The 24082-nt window shown below is 47.9% G+C and overlaps 1 protein-coding gene across 2 annotated transcripts; it reads right to left on the reverse strand.

The window, feature by feature from the left end:
- Positions 1-739: 739 nt before the first annotated feature.
- Positions 740-22907, reverse strand: bark (C-type lectin domain-containing protein bark beetle). Of its 2 annotated transcripts, none has more exons than XM_025303478.1 (20): positions 22297-22907; positions 20493-21417; positions 15154-15323; positions 14753-14946; positions 14318-14492; positions 14058-14227; positions 13483-13721; positions 13131-13380; positions 12606-12991; positions 11611-12263; positions 11081-11546; positions 10584-10974; positions 9979-10409; positions 9619-9867; positions 8427-9367; positions 7696-8177; positions 6578-7451; positions 5710-6300; positions 4337-5402; positions 740-3911 (listed from the first exon to the last, which is right to left on the reverse strand). In XM_025303478.1, exons 2-20 carry the CDS (start codon positions 20862-20864, stop codon positions 3081-3083), a joined length of 8931 nt encoding a protein of 2976 aa, XP_025159263.1. In that variant the 5' UTR covers positions 20865-21417; positions 22297-22907; the 3' UTR covers positions 740-3080. The 2 variants fall into 2 exon arrangements, with proteins under 2 accessions (XP_025159263.1, XP_011149161.1); XM_011150859.3 differs by lacking the exon at positions 22297-22907 and adding an exon at positions 22065-22168.
- Between the last annotated feature and the right edge of the window lie 1175 nt (positions 22908-24082).

Genomic DNA, 24082 nt, shown 5'->3' on the forward strand with positions numbered 1-24082 from the left:
CATATATATATACGCAACACGAATAGATGCATATCTGTAAAATCGTAAGATTACATATCCTTCAGCCGAAGAAACGTCTTAGCGTCCTTTAACGCAAGAAATGCGGGTGAAGCCGTTTTTCGTATGTTGGTACGTAAATCGCGTCGCGAGGTCACATCGAGTGTGGCATGCGGATTTTCTTTGTCTATTGTTAGAGTGCGAGAGAATGCGAGAGAGAGAGAGAGAGAGAGAGAGAGAGAGAGAGAGGGACAGACGTAGAGAGAATCTCTCACGCCAATGTTCGTTTTGGCGATTTGAGAAAACGGCTGCGACGAATAGTAACCTGATATTTAATTATGTTATTGACGATATTAATATTAATATATTCGATATTGTTTTGAAAGATGCTCCATGTATATTATATATTATTCTCTCTGGTATCCCATTTGCGCGTATTCCCGTATCGTTCCTATGTAAAACAACACCTGATTGTAAAGCGAAACTACCAATAAGTGGCATTTTTGATAAAATATTAAGGTGTGTGGGGATAAAAATTTATAATAAGTAAATAAATAATTTTAGTAATAAATTAACAAGTAAATTAATAGACAATATTAGTGATAAATTAATAAATCATAAGTCCCCATACATCTTAACATTCGATCAAATCCGCGTTGAAAATTGGCAGGTATTATATATATATATATATATTGCTGGTGGATGTAAAAAGGAAGAAGGCGAATAATCGTGACGCGCGCGATTCTCTCGCTCGATTCACTTGGTTTATTCGCTTTATTTCTGAAATGTACATAAGGCAGCCTTGTGATATCATTGTCCCACTCGCGCGAGTACCTACGAGGCAACGTGTGACCTGATAAATTCTCATCTTCCTTCATTCGTTGGACTCGTCCGAATTTTTCGGTTTCGTTGTCCGACGTTGCTGTTTAAAAGAGCGATTTTGCGACAATATTCGAGCATACATTCCGTGTCACAAATGATCGGCCGTAGGTACCAGATATCATGCATACACACATACACGCGTACAGGATGTCTCAGGTGGACGCACGTCCCGGAGAGAAAAGAAAATCTGAAGAAACCCCTCGCAAATAGCGTGTAGCGAAAATTCGGCCTGGACACCCTGCGTTATTGCTCCGCTAAACTTACATGCTACGGACGGATACTTTGTTCTGTAAAGGCAGGTATATAAAAGTGTTCTTGACAACGACGAGTCGGCTGAGATCACCTTACTTAAAAAAGGAGGCAGCAATTAAGTCTATCGATTAGCGCGCAAAGTTACCGCTCCGCGCGACCCAGAACACTCGTAACACTCGCAACACCGCGGCGTGTGTTAATAATCAACCCCGTGGCGCGATGTTCGCGAGTAGCGTCGATACACCCTCGTCGGATATTATTACTTAACAAAGAGACACGATTGACTTAACAAGCTATATCGATACTCGCGAGAGGGTTACGTACGTCTCGCCTAGCTAGAGTTGCCAGATGTCCAGATTTTACCATCCAGCTGCCCAGCTAATATAAAAAAAAAATTTCCAGATTATATCAGACATTCCTTAGCCATTGATAAATTCTTCGAAAAATATAATTTTACAAACTACGTATTTTACAAACTCCGCATTTTTTTTTTGCTTTGGAAGCCTTTCTAGATTTTTCAATTCTCAAATCTGGCAACCCTACGGCTGGCCGAAATAGGCTCGGATTGGACACACTTGGCAGTGTAAGTTGTTGCAAAACACAGTTTAAAATTTGCTACTCTTGGTAACTCCCAGCTTCTCACGGTGTAAAACATCGGATTGACGAGAGAGAGAGAGAGAAAGAAATCTTGCTTCCTTCTACTGCGAAGAACGAACGAACCCTTCGATCAATCCGATACGTGCAACTCGTTGCCTGTTGTTAAATATAGACTCGCTAATGATTCGACGAAAAACAATGTCGACGATAATGCTGATTAAGAATACATGAGGTCTCTCTAGTCTCACAGCTTCGTAACGACAGTAAAATTACTATAAATTGTACAGCTCTTACACATCGCTTATGTCGAGTAGAAAATTATAGTTAAAAGCTCCCTCCCTCCGATGATTAATATTTATCATCGCATAACACGTTAGTACCTAAAGAGAATTTCATTATCGATCGATTGTCCTTACAAAGTATCTACAAGCTTATCTGAAACAATTGTATCACTCGCTCCGTGTCAACTGTCTCGTCATCAATAGTCTATTAAATAACGCTAATGAGCCTAATCGACGTAATTGGGATTAAGTAGCACTTTGTTGCAATAAATAACGATTCGCCGAGTGAAATTCGGATTGCACTCGCGGACGAACGCGACTCGTCGTGCAGCGTGAAATCTCAGCGGGACGTCTTAGTATCTCAGAGATGTCTGTAAGACATCCTGAGGCATCCTCAAGCCTGTACTGACAGTCGTTTCTTAAAACTCATCTAAAGTAAAATATCCAGACTTCAATCTAGAGTCAGACGTGAATCTTTCAGTTGAATGCGATTGGAAATATAAAAAAGTGTCGCGTGTATCACATGGTTCAAACGAAAAACTTGGATCTAACTTTGTACCTGAATATCTCACGCGAGACAAGTTTGAAATGTGATAACTATTCCTACAAACCTGCAAAATCCGTACTTAGAGTTAGACGTGAGTCTTTCAATTGTGCGAGTCGCGATTACAGATATAACATCGCACACACATACACAAACCGAAAAACTTACGTTTAATTCTGAAAATTCAAATCTGAGTATTTCGCTTGAGGCAACCCAGACAACATCTAAACGTCGCCTCAGCAATGTTCAAACTATATCTTACTCGTTTTAGACATCTTCCAGATGTCTCTAAAACACATTCTAAACATCTGTGCTATCGGGGAAGCTCCAAGAGACGACTTTAGAAGCGCGGCTCTCAGTGCTCTCCCTGGAAAAGTCTTTCATTGTGCGATCTTCAGCGTAAGCTGGCAGTACTTGTCACCACGAGGACATATGAGGCCCGGCACACCTGGGTGCCTGAACCGTTGGACGACGCTGGTCCAACTAGTGTGTAGTCATCATGTAGTCATCGACGTGCAGCTACCCCCTCACATCGCCGTTTCCAAGGGCTGGCTCTTACTGCGTGCCGCCGCCGACAACTGCGTGAGTTCCGTCGGCTCGTTGACCAGGAAGGCGTCCAGGTTAGTCTCGAGCAGGACTTCGCTCTTGGAGCGCAGCGGCCGCTCTTCGCTCGTGTCGAAGTTGGTCTCCAAGAGCGTCTCGCTCCTGGGCCTGCTGCTGCTGTCTTCGTAACGATACGGATGCGGAGGTATCGGCGGCTGGAAGTCCGACGGGTACTCCGGCACCGGCTCCGACGCCTGACTGGGCGTCAACGTAGCCGTGTCGTAGGTGCGTCTCGAGTCGTAGTCCACAGGGTCATAGGCAGCCGACGCCTCAATGTCCTGCTTCAGCTCGCTTATCGAGTCGGTGAGCGCGAGACTGGAGTGCAACGGCAGTGTGGAAGCGTTGTTGAGGTACGAGCTCTCGTTGTTGCCTTCCGTCGTGGGACTGTCCTGGGAGGTCGATTGTACGTTCGGCTGCGAGACCCAGTCGGTGTTGTCGGCGACGGCGCCGGCGGCTGCGGCCGCGTTCCTCGCAGCGAAGGTGGAGTGATTGCGGAAGCCCTCGTTGCGATACGCCAGGTCGAACACCGGATTGTCGACGCTCTGCGTAGTACCGTACTTGTGGTGGCTGGTGCCCTTGAAGTCGCTGGTGCTGGGCGAGTAGCGCGGATTGTGCGCCTCGTACACGTCGTAGCTCTGAGTGTCCTCGATCGAGGAGTTCAACTGCGACTTGTCCATCGAATCCAGACTGCCGCCATTTAACATGCGCCGATAGTCTAATGACTTGGAGTTCAGTGTGTCCGTGGAGTGTTTAGTCTGAAACACATGTGGTGCGTTTAGAAATCCTCGAGGAAACGTCGAGTGGATCGAAGGGTCCAGCGCGATAACGGCACGATGAACTCGTTTTGTATAAGGTCTTGATGGTAATTAATTGAAACTTGTCTCAAGTGAGACACTTGAAGTTCTTGTATAATAATGAATGTCTTTTAATCGAATCGCGATTACAAATATAATGTTACATTTATTATGTGATGCAACTGAAGTACTCATCTAGCTGTGAATTTAGATTCAAGTATCTCACACGAGATACGTTTCAAAGTAATTAATTAATAAGACCTGAGAAGTCGAGAAAATCTCAAGGTCGAGAGAAAGGGGCTGGAATTGTCGTGAGAATTTTTCCTGAAGCATCTGAAGAAAGATAAGAGATTAATAAAGGCACTGAATTCGAAAGATATATTTACCGCGATGGGTTTTCGCCTGTAAGCGAGCTCCGTGAAGCCGGTCGTGGAGCCGACCGATCGCAGGGAGTGCAGGGACTGTCTGATGGAGTTACGTCGCTCCAGTCTCTCCAGCTTGCGCTTCTTCGACTTGGAGACCCAGAGCGCGATGGCCATGGTCAGCAATGCAAGCGCGAAGCCGACGGCTCCTAGGACTCCCACCGCGACGATGTCCTTCCTCCAGGACAACGGGTCGATATTGACTCTGGGATCGATCTCGCAGATAAACGGATTCGGCTGTGCGCAATGGTCGATTTCGATGTTCTGATATGTGAACGCCGTGCATTGGTCCACGCGCTCTAGCTGCTGCACCCACACGCGCTCCGAGTAGTCGAATCGTTCTTGCTGCTTGCGGGCGAACCTCCAGAGCTCCAGGTAGTCCCTCATGATGAACGGCATCGACGCGTTCGCCGACCTGCAGAAGTCCCGCGCGCTGTAGAAGTCCATCGGCGCCCCGATCAGTATGTAGCACGTGTCGCCGACGAGGTCCCAGGCGGGCGGGCATTTGCCGCTCAACACCGACTTGTTGTTCATGTGGAAGGGTTGGAAATCGACCTGCAACAGCTCAGGCGAGTCCCTGCGGTCCCTGATGCGTCCCGCCACCGCCAGCGTCTCGTTGTAACCCCACCAGTTGTGCCGCGCGTCCACGTGAGACCTCCACATCTGCAGATCCTGAGACCTGTTGGTCGTCAGCATCTCGTAATCGTTGTCAGGATTGAAGAACACGTTGTCGATGTATTGCTGCCCGGGCGTGCCGGCGATGATGGTGCTGCGGCCTTCGCGATCAACCGCGTAGTTCTTGTAGAAGCCGTTGTGTAACGTGCGCTGATAGATATGCAGGCGGACCATCTCGAAGCCCGAGATCTCGAGCAAGTGCATGCCGAGGTTGCCGTGCAGATAATTGAACGACATGTTGCTGACCACTTGCTTCAGCACGATGTTATTCTCGTAGGGAGCGTTGTTCTTAGTGAAGTAATTCCTGAATATAGTCACCTCTTGGTAGGGACTGCTCCGGCGACCCTCGACGTACCTGCAAATCCGTAGCGTTGTACAGCGAATACGTGTGAAACGTATTATTATTGTGATTTTGATGTTATAATATATGATGATGAGAAGAAGAGAGAAAGAGATATTGAGATAGTAACATTGATATTCCTAGTGAGCGAAAAATGAAAGGTTATATTCCTCAATGAAAGGTTATATTTGATATCGTACATTTTTTAAAAGTATTATCGAGTGAGAACGTTCAAGAGAGACATATGAAATCGACATTTCACCGCGTTGATCTAATGTCTTCTGTTTACTGGATTGTGATATGATCGCGATATGGCACTTACAAAGCGGGCTTGTTGAAGTTCTCGGTGAAGAGATTATTGTGAACCCATCCCTTGAGGGACGTGGCCAAACCCCTGGAGTCGGCGCGAATGGAAAGACCGCCTTGGTTCCGTTGCACCAAGTTGTTCCTGAAGTAAAATGACTGCGTGTTCTGGACGTCGAACCACAGCGCGGACTTGCACGTGGAGAAGTTGCCGTACAGCTTGTCGCAATTGTTCACGAACTGATTGCGCTCGAGCGTCATTATGGCATTCACCTCGCCGGCATTCGCGTACTTCACGGCGCCCTCGCGACAATTCGCTATTACAGAATAGGACACGTTGTGCTGTACGTCGCGATTGAAGCCAATGGCGGATATCGGGAGAGTCACGATCTCCGCGATGAATCCGTGCGTGCTGCTGGCGCCGTTAGCGAAGAACCTCACGCTGATGCTCGGCTCCTGCGTTCTGAACAGTTTCTTCTCGTCAGGAGTGTTGACCTCTAAGTGGCCTATCTTCTTCGAGGTGATGTTGTAAATGTCGCCGTCGTACAGAGTTATACCGTCGGCGCGACCTGGCTTGCCGGTGGAGTTGTACAAATTAAATTGCAAGAGCCTGTAGAAGGAATTTACACATTAATATTAATTTACTTCATGTATATTATAAATTAATCTACTATATATATTTTTTATTCCATTATATATTATGTTATTATATGTATCATCAATTTTGCTGTGTGTGGAACATTTTGTCAGGCGAGACATTTGTTTTGGAAGCAACCAACCAGATAATATAAATGCATAGGAAATGTTTGGGGATGTTTGAAAGACATTCAATTTGTCCTGAATGTCTTTTAAGTGTCTCTGGGAAAATACAGAAAGAAATCGCTCACCTGAAGCCGAACGGCTTAGCCCTGTAGACGCTGCGGAAGATCTTGACACAGTTCACCGGGTAGTTGTCGTACTTGTAGTAGACGAGCACACGCTCCTCGATCGTGATCTCCTTGGTGGTGTCGCATATGTCGACCATGCTGAACAAGTGATACGGAATATTGAGGTCCTTAAGCGGCGTGAACGAGCTCTCGTCCGCCTCGCGACCCTCTCCCGTCAGAGAGAGTATGTTCACGCCGTTGCCGAGGACATTGGTGATCGTATTGAACAACAATTCCACCGTGTGCGTGGGTGATACGACGTTGATACCGTGATAAGCGCTACGGTCGATATTGACGCGCATCATCGCCGGGGATTTCATGATCGACTGCACGGCGGATGACTTCTCCAAGTGTAGGATCCCGGCGCCGGTGATGTTGATGTACTTGAGCACCGACTCGACGCGCTTCATGGTCTCGTGAGTCACGATGTCGTGGATGCGGTGTTCGTACAGGTGATGCTCGAATTCGCTGTTGGCGATACGTATTCCGCCCCAGTAATCGTGCTCGTTGTCTAGGTTGCGCTCGCCGCAGTGCAGGAAGACGAACTGCCCGTCCCACGGGCACTCGTGACGATGGCCGAATAGCTGGCCGTTCAACCGAATTTGGCAGTCCTCGAGATCTTGCTCCTTCCCAGTACACTGCAACGGTTCCGGCCAGGACCAGACGCGCGTCAGCGAACCGGGATGCAGCTCATACCTGCGGTCGTACGACACGTAGACGTTGAGGGTGTCGTGGCCGAGATGCCGGCATGCTACTTGAGCGTTACGCTCGGTGAAGCGGTCGTCGCATATGGGGATCCACTGCAGAGTCGTTTTGTTAAAGTACTCCAAGAAGCCTGGAATAAGCAAAGAGAGGAGATGTCATGATGTGAAAAATGGAGAAGTCAGATATTAAATGCCGATATAAATATCGTTGATCTTGTGAGTTCGTGGAAGTGCAAAATGGGATGAGAGAAATGCAAAACGACAAGTTCGAGATGTTCCATAAATTACAAGTGACGTGAAAAAGTATCGAGCGAGAATTAAAGTGACGGGTAGACTCTGTTCAAGTAAGATGTTAACGCATCTTCCGCAGCTCACCTTCATTGTACGATGCGGAACACTGGCCGTCTTTGCACAAACGGATCCTCTCGCGCGGCATCGCGAGGAGATTGGCTAGATTAGCGGATCTCCTGATCGGCGTCGCGTTGGTGAACGCTGAATTGTTCGCAGCCGCTCGCTTCATCGGCCGCATTATAATCTCATGGCCGGCCACGCCGACGGCTTTCAACGTCCCCAAGACCAAAATGCCGACGTTAGGCGCGAACTCCATCACGACGTCGGGATAGATGTACAGAGTGGCTTCCGGCATGACGGTGATGTCGGAACGGACGACGTAGGGCTGTGGTCTCGCGTGCAACGACAGGCTCTCGACTATGCGACCGCCCAGATTGTCCAGGTCGATCTCTTCATTGATATTCCACGATGCGGAAATGGAAGCATCCAACGAGTCGCTCATCAGATATGGCCGGTAATTGGCGACCGCGTGGTCGTTCCAATCGTCGAAGTCGAAGATTCTTCGTCTGTAAAAGAGTGTGGATTTTGTCTCGAGTAAATTTCAAGTCGAAGGTCGCACGTTACCTAGCAATTATATGACCTATCTCTAGACACAGAAATGTGAAGAGTGAAACATTTCAGGAGGTGACTTGAGCGGTTACCTTTTAAACTATAGAAATGCGAAACCTTTCACTCTCCACGTCTTTTCCTTGAGAAGGAGTTATGCCAGTCCAAAAGGCGCGTCTTAACGTAAATAAAACGTGAAATATATTTACTTTATACCGGCATCCTCCGTGGTGCCCCACCAGTTCTCCATAACGTCCACCTCGTTGTTAATCTTGGCCGTCCTGATGCCCGCGAGCAGCTCGTAATCGAGCGAGTTCTCGCCGAAGAGATTCCGGTTGATGCGCACCTTCTGTATCCCGTGGAAGCCGACGACGTAGCTGGGATCGTCGAATGTGCGACGCGGCTCTGTGCTGGCGACGTCGTACGTGTTTCGCTTGACCTCGTTGTGGTAGAATCGTGCGTCCACGTTGCCGAGGATCTCCGACTGACTGTCTGCGCGAAATTCGACCATGTAAGCGCCGCTGTTGCCGTCGATGCGGTTATGGTCGATGCGAATCCGCTTCTCCATGCCACGCACGGATATCAGGCCGGTCTTGCAGCGGTTACTGTCGAAGCGATTGTAGGAGATGTTGAGGTGCGCGAAGTGACCGTCCACCACGAAGCCGAAGTGCTCGTTGTTCCGCCAGGTGTTGTTGCCGAAGTACAAGGAGTGCGTGAAATTCTCGTTGTACTGCCACACGTCCGGCAGCAGCACCTCGAAGCCGCCGCCGTGGTTCCTCTCGACCGTGCTGTCCTGCATTATCCAGTGGAAGAGGTTGTTGGAGTGCCGGGCGTCGCGACTGAACTGGTGTATCCCTTTGCCGTTGTCCGTGATCAGACTGCTGTTGATGTGAATGGAAATTTCGGATATGTTGGACTGGTAAATGTTCCAGTACGGCGAATACACGTAAACGGCCTCCTCGCGATTGTGCGAGATCTCGCAGTCGACCAGTTGGATGGTCTCGTTGGCCTTGCGCAGGAAGTAGTCCCCGATCTCGTTCAGGTACCGGTTGTAGTAGGACGCGAACACGCCCTTCTGGTTGCTCTTGATCTGCGTCTTCGTTACTACCAGTGAGGGTATGGGACCGCTGACGATTTTGTTGGGAATATTCTGCGGACATAAAATGTCTGTCGTTACTGTATGATGGCGAACATGCAGGCAAGGTGAGCCTGATGGCGGCTGACTTCCCTATGCTCAGCCCAAGACCGAGTCATCAAGGATGCGGTAAGTAAATGCGATTCGCGATAATCGTTAAGTCGTTTCATTCGCTCTCAATCGGCTATACATTTAATTTGTTACATAAATTAATTTACGTACTAATTTTAATAATTGAATAATTAATTCTAATCATTAATCTGTACCTGCACCGGAGACAAGAGCGACGTGATCGCCATGACTACTCCACCGAGAGCGTTCTCGCCGCTCTCGTACTCCAAGATCACCACGAAGGAGCTGGACGACACGGGGAACACGCTCAGATCTCTCTTCACGTGCCAACTAATTTGATTCTTGTTCTGGAAACGCTGCGAGTTGTACAGCGTTATCTGTTCCGTGCTGCGATTCTCTATCGGGTTCAGCAACTGAATGCCGATGACGTAACCCGGAGTGCACTGTAAGTCGAGAGAAGTTGTAACGTTGAAAGAACCACCACTCTGTTCCTTATATCTCTCTTCCTTATATTCAATGTATGACAAAAATATATACCATGAGAAAGAACTCACTTTAATATTAATGATACGACGAGCGGCCTCGCCGGCCACCTTGGACGTCACGATGTACTTTGTTTCGCCATTGGCGAGCTCGATGTTCCGATTCGATTCCGGCAGAATGATAGGCTCGTACGGAGAGTCGACGGTGGTGTCGGGCGCGCGCAAGAACCAACCCGCGAATTCTCTCTGTTGCACGGCCGAGAGCGCGGGATTGTGCCTTATTCCGGCGACCTTGTTGCCCTCGATTCTCGAGCTGATGATCCTCATACCGAGTTGCTTGAAACTGACGCCGCTGCCGCCGTTCAGCGAGAAGTCGCTGTTCATCACGGTGTTTATCGCGTCCGCCGAGTAAATGTCTGAGTACAAAACTCCTAGACCGTCTTGCAGATTATTGACGATCTTGACACCGTCCAAGGAGTGCCGAGCGAAATCGATTTGCAGAGCTGTATGAAATACGATGTCTTTCACAACGTGCCGATTTCGAGCGTGGCGATTCAGAAAATTTAAATTTTAAATAGGTAGACATTGCGACGAGATAAACTTTACTCGAGGAATCAATGAAAAGCAACTGACGGTCGACTACTGTTAACGGCTATGCGTGGAAACTGCAAGATCACCTGGCTTGAAGGAATTTGTTCTGTAATCCAGCAAGCCCGCCTTCTCGATCGTCAGGTACTGCAGGTCGCTTCTCTGAGCCAGCGGTCCCAACCTGAGACCTGCCCATGTCGGCTCCAAGCACCTGAGGCCGACGTCGTTCTCGTGAGTGCACGAGTTCTCGAAGTCCGACTGCTTCTCCGCCCGGCATTTCGTTATGTCGTTGTCGTACTCGGTGCAACGTACGTTGCTGAAGAGTATGTCCTCGTTGATCCCCGCGTTCGGGATTTGCGAGCGTTCCATGAACCAGTTGTCAGAGTCGAGGATGTAGCCCAGCTGATGGCAGACTAGCGACGCGTCCAGGATCGTCCATCCGTAGTTGCACACAGTTCCCCATTTATTTTTGATTCTTACCTTTTTGTCACACCAAACAGAAAGAAGACAGTCATACAAGTTTCGTTTTTCTATTCACCTCAAGTTGGGTATGTTTGTTGTTTACAAGAATGCAATTCAGCTGTACCTGTAGTCTTCCTTCGAGACTCGTCCGGCCGCCGAGAAGCCGCACTGGAACGGACTCCGTTTTGTCGGCGGAACTCATGTATTCCTCCTCCTCCTCCTCTTCGGTTCTGTTAGCCGGCCCCATGACCAGCTCTTCCTTGAGAGTGAACAAGATATTGTTAGGGCCTTTACCACGTGCGTCAAACTTGCCAGCGACCATCATGCCCACAGCCGGCGGGAAGCGTAACGTGACACCCGGCTGCAGGATTAGTTTGCCGCCTGGTCTCACGTTGATGTCGCGCTCGACGATGTACTCTCCGGCTCTCAGCTCCTCCTGACCGTCGACCTCGCCACCGACGAGATTTGTGCCAGGTGTGACGAACTGCGCCACGAACGTCGGATTCGAGATAATGGTGTTCGCGTTGGGATTGCTGCTGTGCAGCAAGTAAGGCAGGTATCTGATCTTGGCGAGATTGTATCTGTCTTTCCTGTGAATGCGAAAACATTACAATGTAACTTCTGATTAAAAGTAACAAGAACGCGAGAACGCACCTATGGAACAGCCGGTCGAATATCTTCTCTTCGTCGCTGAATCCCAGCCAGTTGTACGTGCAATTGATAACCTTGCTCTGATCTTCCAGCTGAGAGCCGATCTCGTAACGCGACTCGGGATTATTGAGGATGTTACGGAAGACCTCGACATTACTCGAGGACACGACGACGACGGCGGCCACTCTGGAGCGCGGTATCAGCTTGACGTTCAACGTACCGCTGGTGTCGAACAGCTCCCGGACGCGATTGTCCCGCAGGAAGTTCCTGGTGAACAGCAACTGCTGTACGTCGCTGTAAGGCGACAGACCGATGCTGACCACGAAGGTGCCCTGATTGAAGTGGAATTCATTGTATCGAATCACGATGTCGGCGGGCAGAATGTTGAACTCCTCATAGAGCGGATTCCTAATGAGGATCCCGCCGCTCGCGTGCTCTTTGAAGTGATTGTACTCTATGGTGGCGTGGAGATTGAGCGCCGGGTACAACCTGAGTCCAAACTTTGCGTTCTTGATGAACGAATTGTGTCCGATTTGCAGTCTCAGCAGTCCGTTATCTTTTCTCCAACTGGACTCCACTTGCAGCGCCGTCTCCAGACTGGTGTTGAACCAGTTGCCGGTTATATTCACGTACGAGTCGCCGGTTGAATTGCCGACCTACGAAGAAATCCGAGTCAATTTAATCTTTTGGGTGTCTTCTAGATCTTAAAGACCCGAACTTAGCTTTCAGATCTTTAACTTGTCTTGAAAGTTCCTATTACTTGACTAATAAATATAGCAATCAATCGCGATGCAATTGCCACCGTAATAATTTTCTAAGTTTCTAATTAATTAAATATTTAATTAATAGTTTAATTAAATAAGCTGATCTTTTTATGTAATTAATACTACTCTACCATATAACGGAGATAAATAACAAATGTATCAGCGAACAAACATATATCGCTCCTCAAGATCGTGCAACATATTCATGACGCGCTCTAAATTCGCGACACTCACCAACACACCGATGTCCTTATTTCGAAAGATCTGCGAGTATTCGATGACGGTGGTCTGATTGAAGTTCACATATTGGGTAGCGGTGCTGTCGTTCAACCACACCGCGAAACCGTAACCGAGATTGGAAGATATACTGCTGCGCGACACGTTGCGATTGCCGCCCGTAACGGTGATGTTAACGCCGTCCCCTTGATTGAACGAGATGCGGCTGCCGGTGATGTTGACATCCATAGCGCCACCCAGCACGTGTACGCCAGCCACGTGATAGTTATTCGACACCGAGGTCTCGTGGATGTGCAGAGCAGATCGTAGGTTTTCCACGGCGACACCGCGGCCGATGTTGCCCGCTATCGTGCTGCCGGTCACGTTGAGGTCGTACATTTTCTCTGCGCAGGAAGATGAGTATCAAACACTCAGAAATTTCGCAAATTTAGCGTATCGGCCATCGAACATTTTGCAAATGTCTTAAAGGACGACAAATTTCTTTGCTTGAAAATGATAATGTTAAATTTCCAAGTAACTTACGGTAACCCGACGTCACGCGCACGAATACGATCGTGTTCGACCGCGGTTCGGCCGTGAATCTCAAAAAGATATTCTGCCGTGACGAGGTGACGCTCTGCGGTAACGTCCCGTTCCTGACTTTCACGCTGGCCAAGAGCTTATCCGAGGTGCCAAGACCGTCGTATACCTCTATGACGGCGCTGTCATTCCTGTCGGTCTTCATTTGCAAGAAATGCAGGGTCAAGACTTGGCCCCACGTCGTGTAGATAGTCTGGACGATACCGTTGTTGCTTATCAATCACGTTATTGAGCTTCCGAGAGAAGCACGGGGCCGCTCTCGGTGGTGTGATGTATGAGCGACTGCTCTACTCACTTGCGGGCATTGCTTCACGTTGAGCGCGTACTTGCTCTGTTCCATGAATATGGTAGTTGGGAAGGTCTGACTGGCCGTCGTGGGGAAGGTGCACAGATCGTACAGGCCTATACGGTCCAGCTTGTCGTTTGGCCGCTCGTCCGAGTGCACGTACTTGACGCCATCCGCACCGTTATCGAGTACCGTACAGTCGGCGATATACGTCATGCCGGATGAGCTGTTCACATAAATTCCGTACCCTGAAATAAGCATATGTACGTTTATCACATTTATATATGCATCATGTATGTCATTCATAATAGTGTATCATATCGCACGCAGCGCAAATGCTGAAAGTACGTCTTAGGGACACCTGGGAAAGTCGAGTAAGGTATTTTGTGAACGTCTTTTAGGCCTTTAAGTTGTCTGAAATATCCTGCATCATTTATCCACATTTCGGGCACAAGTACATTCTTTTTCGTGTATCCGTTACATCCTCCTAACATCCTCTACATCCCAATCCATCGAAGATGATTTTTCAAGACGAAACGCAGAAAGCAACTAGATAGAAAAATCATTGGGACAAAAAAACTCACCTTTGTTATATTGGACGGTACAATTGTTTATCACCACTGGCGCATCCGGCATAGTAACATTTATACCGTTGAAGGCAGAATGTAAGATAGAGATGGATTCCATCCTCGGCGGCACGCCTTCCACATGTATCGCCGACGTCACGTTGTACTCTCTCCCGGTCCCGGCGTACCTATTTGTCGAATCACAACAGTTTCATGTAAGGTTTGGAACAAAAGGGCGTTCATTGCCGAAATATTCCTTCTTATCACAAAATACTCACTCGACTATCACATTTCGCAGGATGGACTTCGATTGGTGCACATAGAGCGTGTTCCTCTGAGTCAGCAATCTGTGGTGCACCGCATTTTCGAATCGTATTCCCCGCCAGTGCTTGATTGCCTTGGTCGCACCGTCGTGGTACGGCAAACAAGAGATTCCCATGTCCGGATGGTAATCTGCAATCAACGATACATCAGATATTAGAGCATCGTTAACATTCGTCCTGTGAATTACACATACAAGATCGAGACAGCGATAATTATATTTTTGGACCAATAAGCAATAATTTCTCATGAATGATGTACATATGAAAGAATGGAATAAGATCCTTTTATTCATCTCCGAAGGAAATGGATAAAAGGCTCAAGAGGTCGAGGGTACATCAATTCCACCGAGAATAGTTCCAAGAGAGATACCAGAAGGACCCGCGACTTACCGCATACACCTCCGCCCAACTGTCTGTCCATCCATCCTTCGCATACCGACAGTGAAGGCTCGGTGCCGCGACAGCCCGGTTCCTCGAGGAGGAGACGCGACCTGGACGGCCATTGTCTGTCGAACCACGACCACCATTGTCCACCTTGATAGCCGAGCTGCCGGCAAGCTGTCTCCAGGTCTGCGCGAGTCCAACTACAACGCAAAAGGTCACGATCAATGAAATAGATTCAGTTAAGTTATGCAGTCCGTATATCAAATATACAATATACAGTTCAAATGAAGTATACAAGATGGTAGCAGTTACTCAGCCTCATCTTGTATAATTAGATATAAATAGCTTTAAAGTATCCATAGATAAGTTTTCGCGTCGTGCCTGATTTTGCGTTCTCTCTTACGTACTTTCGCGAGTTCGTGCAGACGGAACGCCAGCTGTTCTGATGAAAGAGCTGCAGTCTTCCCGTTAACGGACTTGGTCCGTCCACCAGCCGCATGGAAGGTGTCGGTTGAATGGTCTGCACTTGCGACTCCGCATCCGCTGCAGTCAAGAGAATCGGCGCGTGCGCTTCACCCTTGATAACAGATACGTCAAAACTTATTAAGGAGATGAGCGATGTGTCATTCTTTCGTGTCAATAGCAGCGGCGCTAAAAGAAGACTCGTGCAGACAAAAAGGGAACCTGATAATCTTTGTAGTTACTCTTGATTGCACAATGAAAATCAACCAATGCAATCTGCTTTAGATTATTGATTGGAACTAATTGAGCAAAAGAACTTACTATTATATACATATATAGATACATATAAAATTAAATAAAAATAATTAGATATGTATGAAAAAATAATATAAGTATAATATATTAGCCAAATATATTGCTGTTATAAAAATCGATTAAAATATTAGACGTTTCAGTCACGAGTATCTCTCGTTAAATTTTTAGTTTTCAGTCTTTCTCTCCCTCTCTTTCTCGTTTCCGGCATCGCGCAAAAACCGAAAAATTCCAGCTACGTCTTTGCACTCTGTGCCAAGAGCGGCCGAAGGTCTCGCCACTCGGCCGAGCCTATAAAGGGATTACTCGAGGTCGCAGGGTTAATCGTGCGGGGCAAGAACCGCCGGCTGATGCGTGACCTGAAACGCATCGCTTAGACGAGCATTAGAGGCGGTGCTGCTGATTCACTCGACCGCGCGGCGCACACACGCGGCTCGCATATCCCGTTCTTAATCATCCGATTAGTGGCTTTCCGCGGATCTCGTGCGACCGTCGCGAATGCGAACGTGCGGATAAGAGGTATCCGTTTACAAAGATTGCAAGTGTGCCCTTAAACGTTTCCACTCTACGCTTCCACGTTCGCGACAACATATTTGATCCTCAGTGTACCGTTAAGATTCGCTGCGTTTCATCTGGAAAGAGAGAAAATTTACTTATTCCTTTATCACAAGGATTACATGTAATTGTTCTTGTAATAAAGAAGTAAGCAAATGTTCTCCTTGTTTTTCAGATCTCTCAGCAAGAACGAAAGTTGCGGAGTATCAGTCCTTGCGAGTAATTAGAGCTGCTCGAGGAGGAAATAATCAATCCATCAATTTCATTAACACCGCAACGGTACACCAAAGGTCAATAACACTCCTTGTGGGATAAGCGCATCAGCGAGTGAACGCACATCACTCCATGAATTTACCGCTTTTCACAAGTAAGCGCCGCATGTTATTTTCTTTCTTTCTTATCTTCCTTAACGCAGCTACGGATTCGCAGAGTTAACCGCCGGGGCCAGCGCATGGTCATTCACTTGCAGTTTTACTGTCTCGTCAGCTCTCAGGGAGATTGAATAATTCGATGATGCTTCTTAACAGGTCATTCACTGGTGCGTCTTATCCTATTAGAGATAATCTAATCCTCATTAACGCTGCGCGCGCACGAGATCAAGCAGCGCGATTTTACGGTCACTGATCAATATTCTTCAAAGTGTTTCGTACAAGAGAAGATTCTAATTGATTAAATTAATTTTCCACGCCACGTATTAACAGCGACAAATGAGCTATTGATGATGTATTAATAATGTCAGCGATACCATCAATACCTCATTATGTTTGCCGAGAGATTTAGTCAATTTCCTCAAGAAGATACATTTTTCGGCTCTTTTCGCGGCCTCAGCAATTGCCGAGTATCAACTGGCCAAACCCTCACACTCACTAATGCCGTCAACCGCAATTCGGCTCGCTCGTGTGTGTGAGAAAAATCCTCTTAAATCGCAACCACATTACATCTGTGTGAATGAGCGAACGCGCGTGCCTCTCTCTGAAATCGCTGTGAATACGCGGGACGCAGCTGGCAATTAAAATAGCAACTAAATAATACCTAATGACACCTGTTGGTACCATTAACGCGTCACGTACACGAACACACATACACACACACACACACACACGCACGCACACACGTGTACACGCGCACACGGGCAAACAAGATCACGATACACAGCGCTATTCTATTCTGATGCGTCCACACCATGTACAGAGTATAATGCAACAATAAACGCAACGGTGCTCGCGTGCTCATGGCGTTTCCGGTTAGTCGATGCCCTGCGCCCCGCTTGAAGGAATCTCCTTCCTGTCGTACACCCATTGCTTTGCATTCTTTCACGGTTACATTTGCCGGACTGAGGCAAATCGCGGTGCCTTTTACAATCGGGCTGGCTTCAGGAGCGCATCGAGACGCTTCGGAAAATAAATATCGCGCTCATCTTGAGAGGGAGAATCGACATTTCTCCGACTGATCGGTTGACAGACATCATGCGTTTCGTAGTCTCCATTTTACTACAGCCCCGACATCATAGTTGGTGTCTTCATAGTTGGAGTACCTCTGATTTTAATCGCCGCTCGTAAAATCCTCGTTACCGGAAACCGCCGCTCGGATGACTCGGCTCATTGGCAAAAAGCCGACGAACATAGACAAGTAGTCCGTGACACGCGCCCAACCGCGCCAAGAGACATTTGACAGTTATGACGATTATAATCGTACCGGAAGAGTGAATTAGCACCGGGCGAACGAGGGAGAGATCAGATTACCGAGCGCGCGCGCGCGCGCGAGGGGATGGAATTTCGCAGAGATGAAATTTCACATACTGAGCGAACGAGTATCCTACGCTTTCTTCGCAACCCTCTGATGTTCATACGATCTATCATTGTGTGCTCTTAATTGATCAAAAAACACAATAGATTAATATACACAGAATACACACGTCGATGTTAATTGCACAAGTGAGATATGCTTTGCGAATACAGATGTTAATCATGATTGTAATTTATGTCGAAGGGAAATGGCGGAATCCTCGGACGAGACGAGTGTCGAATCGAAGGCTCACGTCCCAGGCAGAACAGAAAATCATGATGAAAAAAGTGAGCTTTCCTCATCATCTTGATATCATCGTGATTTTCTGTTCTGCCTGGGATGCGCGAATTTTACGACGGGAGACGTTCCCGCGATGCGATTATGAGTCACACGCTGTTCCAAAAACTCGGAGCTGCTCGCTGCGCGTGCGATTACAAAACCTCGTTGATAATACGCACACTCAGCAATCTCGTTTATCAGCTAACGCTATCAACGACGCTATCGATTCCCGGCGATGACGATACGACACGACCGTGCCTTTTGGGTTCTAGGCGTTGCGATCATCGATAATAATACACCGTGAAAATCTCACCGGCGAACCTGCTCTAACAGCGACGCTGTGGAAACTTCGTTGGAATTGCAGCCGGCCCGCGGTACTTTTATTTCCCTTCGCAGAACCCGCGCAATTCGTCCCGCGGACTCTCCGCTTCTTTCTCCTTCGCTGCGTGTAGTAAGCACGTGCGAAGTTGCACGATGGCGATGAGTCATGTCCATTCAACCTTACACGTACGCAAGACGCACAGGCACGCAACATACACATACACACACACACACACACACACACACACACACACACAGTCATCGGTGGTCTTCGCGAATACAAGAATGCTGTCTGCAATTATCCACGCTCGCATTGGTACGCCTTACGTATAAACGTGTTCAATGGAATCGCTGGACTTTCTGTATCGGCACCGTCGAGTTCCTGAGTGCTCAACACTAAGATGTGAAAAGGAATATGTTGGCAAAAATACAAAACGTTAGTTGACACGCGTAACCGTCGGGAATTGTTCGACAAGTTTGCAGAGATCTTTGGCTGTAACTTTATTCTCTCTATTTCTTTCAATGCTTTCCGAAGAAAAAATTATACCAAATTATAAAAAAGTCGAAATTCGTACGAGCTCATTAAACAATTCAATATTATCTTCAATCTTGAGCGGAGATTTGAGACTTGGGCGACAAGTTTCGACATAAACGAAACATTTTTCAATGTGATTAACGAAATGTATCTAAGAAAAGACTTCAGGAGTAACTTAGTGTGATAAAATATGTATAGACGATTCGAGCTTACTTTCGCACGCCCATCGGGACTGATCTCGACGTTTGAATGTAAATCATGCGATAAGAAGCGGAGTTTCTCTCACACCAAGCAAAATAGATTCGCCAGTGACCTGCTCCTCGCGCAATCCATGCGCCTCAACATTAGCAAACAAAAGTAACGGTCGAAAAATCTACTATGCTCGCGCAGCGGCGCGCGACGGCACCGTCGTCGTCGTCGTCGTCGTCGGCTACGGTGAACGCGAGACCATTCACACGATATTTATCGGAGCACGTTCCCGGAGTGAACACAACAATGCGCGATTAAGCGACGACATTAACGAACGCGGTTGATGGCGAATCCTTCAACAAGGCACACACACGTTGCGCGAACGCCGTCGCCTTTGTTCGTCGGATCGTTTTGCACATTCACGTGTAAGAATCGATCGTGAAGCGGTCATCGAGATTCATCTTTTCAGCGAGAAGAACATTGCCTCAACATCAAGTCGCTTTGACACTTGCACTTAACTGTGGATTCTTCGTGGTCTTCTGACTGTGGTGTCAAATAATCGAATCAATCAGCACCGCATTTAACGTGTACCTTGCTCTACTTTAGGAAAGAATAAAAGCATCTTTTTGCCTTGTTCCTTAGAGGAGCTTTCTCTGTTTCTGCGAGAGAAAAAACATCTCAAAGTTGAAAATTACTCATACGGTGAATACGGACTAATAACATGTCTGCTTGTACAACTGCATAATAAAAATATACACTAATGTACACATTTACACACTCTAGTGATGTTTTCAGAAGAACCGAGAAGATATTTCTTCCACACGAGAAAATATACATTGTCGTGAATCTTCTCTTCGCTCTTAACTTCTCAGCAAAGCGAACGTTTATTTATTCTACTTGAGTGAGAGAATTTAGATTATGTTATTAGTACTAATCAACAAAATATTCGTTATTTTTTACATATTTTTTCTTTTGGTGTACCGAATAGTTGAAGTCACTCGAGAGAAGAAAATTAGAAAGCACCGCTGCTGGCAATTCCAATGGCAATAATCGTGGGTTAAATAACGCAAAGTAGCACTCGCTACAAAGTACAACACGAGAGATCGGAAGAGAAAGACAGACACTGCGCTCTCAACGTCGGCGATGCGGTTAAGGGTGAAGAGACCCGACCGGACGATCGCCTTTGTTCTCGCTCCCCGAGCGAAGAGCCGTTTCGCGACGCTCGGCAACGCTTTCTCCAGGGGGAGCATGCACTCTCCGCTCTGTCGAGCTCTCTGCTTTGTTATCGCCAATTTTACAGATCATTACCTCGGCGGTGATGACACCGCGGACGGTGATGCCGACCATCGAGCCGACGCGGATCTCCACTCCGGGCTCGATCACGAGCTCGCCGTCGCTGTCGATGTACAGGTCCTCGCGCAGCAAGTACGGGCTCTTCGATCTCTGCAGCAACTTCTGACCTCGGACAATGCGGCCAGCGTGCAGCTCGGTCAAAGCCACGCCGTTCCCGTAGACGTCCGTCGTACCGCTGCTGTTGTTCGCCAACGTCGTCGGCTCCGTGTAATAGATCGACGACTGCTGCTCAGCCTGTTGCCTGTACCTGTTGCTTGGCTCGGCTCCGACCAGGAGCGCGGCCGACGTCGTCAACCAAATGTATACCCAGTGCATCTTTCGGCGCATGTTGGCGTCAGGCTACTCGAGTCATCGGTGTGCGCACGGAACTATTTCACTCATCGGAGATGAAGCAAAACTCACTGCACTAGCTGCTGTGCTGCTGGTGGTAGTGGTGGCAGCAGCGGTTCTTGACTCACTATTCCCACCAGAAAAACTCGCGATGATCGTTCAGCGATACTTCGTCACCTTGAAATTTGATCTTCCGCGAACTTTCCGGGAACAGAGAAGTGCGGCACTCGCGGATGAGGCTCCGCGTGTCGCCTCGAGCACTGTCTCCGAGGTGAGCACGTCGCACTGAGCGTACACTCGCGCAAACAGAGCGGTTCGTCGCGCACTACGCGACGTTGTGCAGGAAGAAGAGGCCTTCGCTTTCGAGAATCATCCGTTTATCAGCGACCGTCGATACCCTGACGCGTCACCCGTCGATCCGATCCGCGTGCGTCAGCCGGGTCGCGCTAAATGCGATACTTTCACTGAGCAAGCCTAGGCGAGAGCTTCGGGCGACGATTATCCATGCGATGGTCAGCCACTCGCTCGTATTTTCGTGATATAGCAAACTCTGGAAGACAATGTTCCCTTTTAGTTTTGGAAAGTGTTATGGGGATTTATGGGGAATGATACACCTTCCTCGGCCGATATACAAATCGTGATTTTCTCATCTTGGGAAATGAAAGGACTCGTGAGGATTAAGAGTCAATTAAGACAATTAATGAGCTGTTGTGGGTCTCAACATTTTTCCCTGTGACGTGATGCTTTCTGTCATTATTTGTAACGTTAAATACAATAGCATGGATAAAATAAGTCTCGTAAAGTCGTGATTTGAACAGGATATAACATTCAATTACTCAAGTTTATCTACAGCCATTACGTCATCAGATCAGAGAAAGATACTTGAATTTATAATAGAATAATTTGAATAAAATAACTGAATAAAAACCAACGTCCAAGTGGTCGAGCGAATGTCCCAGGATCCAAAAATCTCTAACCTATCAAATTTCGAATTAGAGAAAACAAAGAATACGAACCACTTAAGCCGATAGACAATTAATCACATGAAAATCGCGGGACGTAACAATGTCTTTGATAAAATTTCAAATCAAAGAAACATGAACCACCGCACTCTTCCATAAAGATCCGCCCGACGTAACTCCAAGCAACGCTCTTTGGATCCTCCCATCGTGTCCTGCGACATTCACCACCGCTCACCTCGTTCAAATAGCTCCGCTCTTCAACATCGCGCCCTTCGCTCGCGTGTGTGCGGAGGGGGGGAGGGAGGAGGAAACAGAATGTCCACGACGTCACATTCAAAGGACGAGGAAAATGGAATCCACCACTACCACCACCACCACCACCACCACCACCACTACCACCACCACCAAGCACCATCACATTACCACCATCGCACTACCATCTTTGTCATCAACCGTCACACACTTACTCGACGCTACCTGAGACGCGCGTCTCAGTTTCGAATTCGAGCGTTAACCTTTTCCTCCGTGCCGTGGTCGACGCGCTCTTTCACGCGCGAGGGACTGCGACTCGCCCGTTACCCGCGCTCGCTCGAATTCCTCAGGGAATAACGCTCCGAGCTGCCGAGCGTTTCTCGCCGCTGCAGTTCTTTTCTTGCCACTCGTCTCCTCCGGATTTTCCGTCGTCCTCGCAGTTGTTGACGTCGCCGTCGTAGCTCGATCATTCGCAGTACACTTCACTGCGCCGTATCCCGCGGAGCATCCTCCTGATCGAGACGCTGAACGATCAAGAAAGCGTCGATCGTGCCTCGTTAGATCCCCTCGACCGACGGAGGGCCCCCCGACCCGACGGCACCGTCGATCGCCGGGCTCACCTCCATCTGGATCGCCGTCGAATCTGGGCGCGGTTTCGCGTATCCGTCCGTGAGTACTCGCGTGCGTGTCTGCGTAGGAGCGCGAGGACACGGCCTTTGCTCTCTGCGCGATATCGCCGTCCTTTACAGAGGCACTGGGGCCACTAAACGCGCGGTCGCCATGGTGCACGCTGGTAGCGCGTAGACGCTACGCTACACCTACTACAGCCGCACGGTGGACGTAACGTGTCACGTGACACGCCTGAGCCAGCATACGTCACGCAGGTTGTGAAACAGGTGAGTCCCTCCCAATGCACCTATACACGGTGTCGAAGAAGCATTATCTGGCGAGTGGGTGCCACGGTGGACTTGAAGAATCAATGTTCCCTCTATGGCAACATCGAGGCGTACACCTGTGCCTTATCTGTAATTTACAATTGGAGATAAAGGGTTGTCGAGCAAGGTGAAATACCGGAGAGCGGAAGATAAGTTGTAAAGAATCTAGGTCTCTCTCTTGGCTTTGTCCGAAGTGAATTCTGCTGACAGCGTTTTGAACGGAGCTTAATTTGTAAGACGTAGAATCTTGAGGAAACGATGTTAGAGCTTGAGGAAGCGCGACAAACGACTATCTCTCCCGCCATCTTCGATATGTGGGGAGAGTGTTCTCGAATTAACGGAGGAAGTTGCGGTTGGAAGGATATTCGATAATACCTGGACAACTTGTATACGTAGACTTTTAACGTCGCCGTTCGCCGCGACGCTCACATGCACTCAAGAGCTATCGATGAATAAGGAATTTTTCTCGGAAGCGAGCGTGAAACATCATTTGTCATCGTAATCGACGCTGACGATCCCCGATGTTATTATCGCGTTCCAGAATCCTGAAATGGAACAATAACGACAGTGGATAGAATACAAAGTTGGAGCATTCCCGAGTTATTTTTAGCTAATGCAACCTGAGAGAATTCCTTATGGGGGGTATAGAGTGTATTCCCATATAGCACACAAAGTTGAAAAACCTTGCTGCAATGTTGGAATAATGTTGCATTGTTGCAGCAATATTGCTGCAACTTCTGTGCTATATGAGTTATGAATAAATTACTCAAACTTATGAATAAAAGAAAAGAAACGTCTAGGAGACGTTTGAAAGCCGTCTGAAAATCGTAGAGAATTCACGAATTCCGACGTTACGGAATCGACTCCGGTAACGTTTGCAACAAACATGAGGAACCGTACAACTCGATTTTCTGCTAACCTGAATCAGTCGACTCGAATAAAAACGTCCGAGGACGTGTGTGTGATTGATCTTGATCGAGAAGATTAAGATTATCGGATGTTTGCTATCGAGATATGGCGGACATGCTTCCTTGAACTTGTTCTCTTGTTTGAATACTGCAAGTGA

Source organism: Harpegnathos saltator, unplaced genomic scaffold (assembly GCF_003227715.2).
Source record: "Harpegnathos saltator strain DR-91 unplaced genomic scaffold, Hsal_v8.6 scaffold1, whole genome shotgun sequence".
Taxonomy (NCBI): Eukaryota; Metazoa; Arthropoda; class Insecta; order Hymenoptera; family Formicidae; genus Harpegnathos; species Harpegnathos saltator.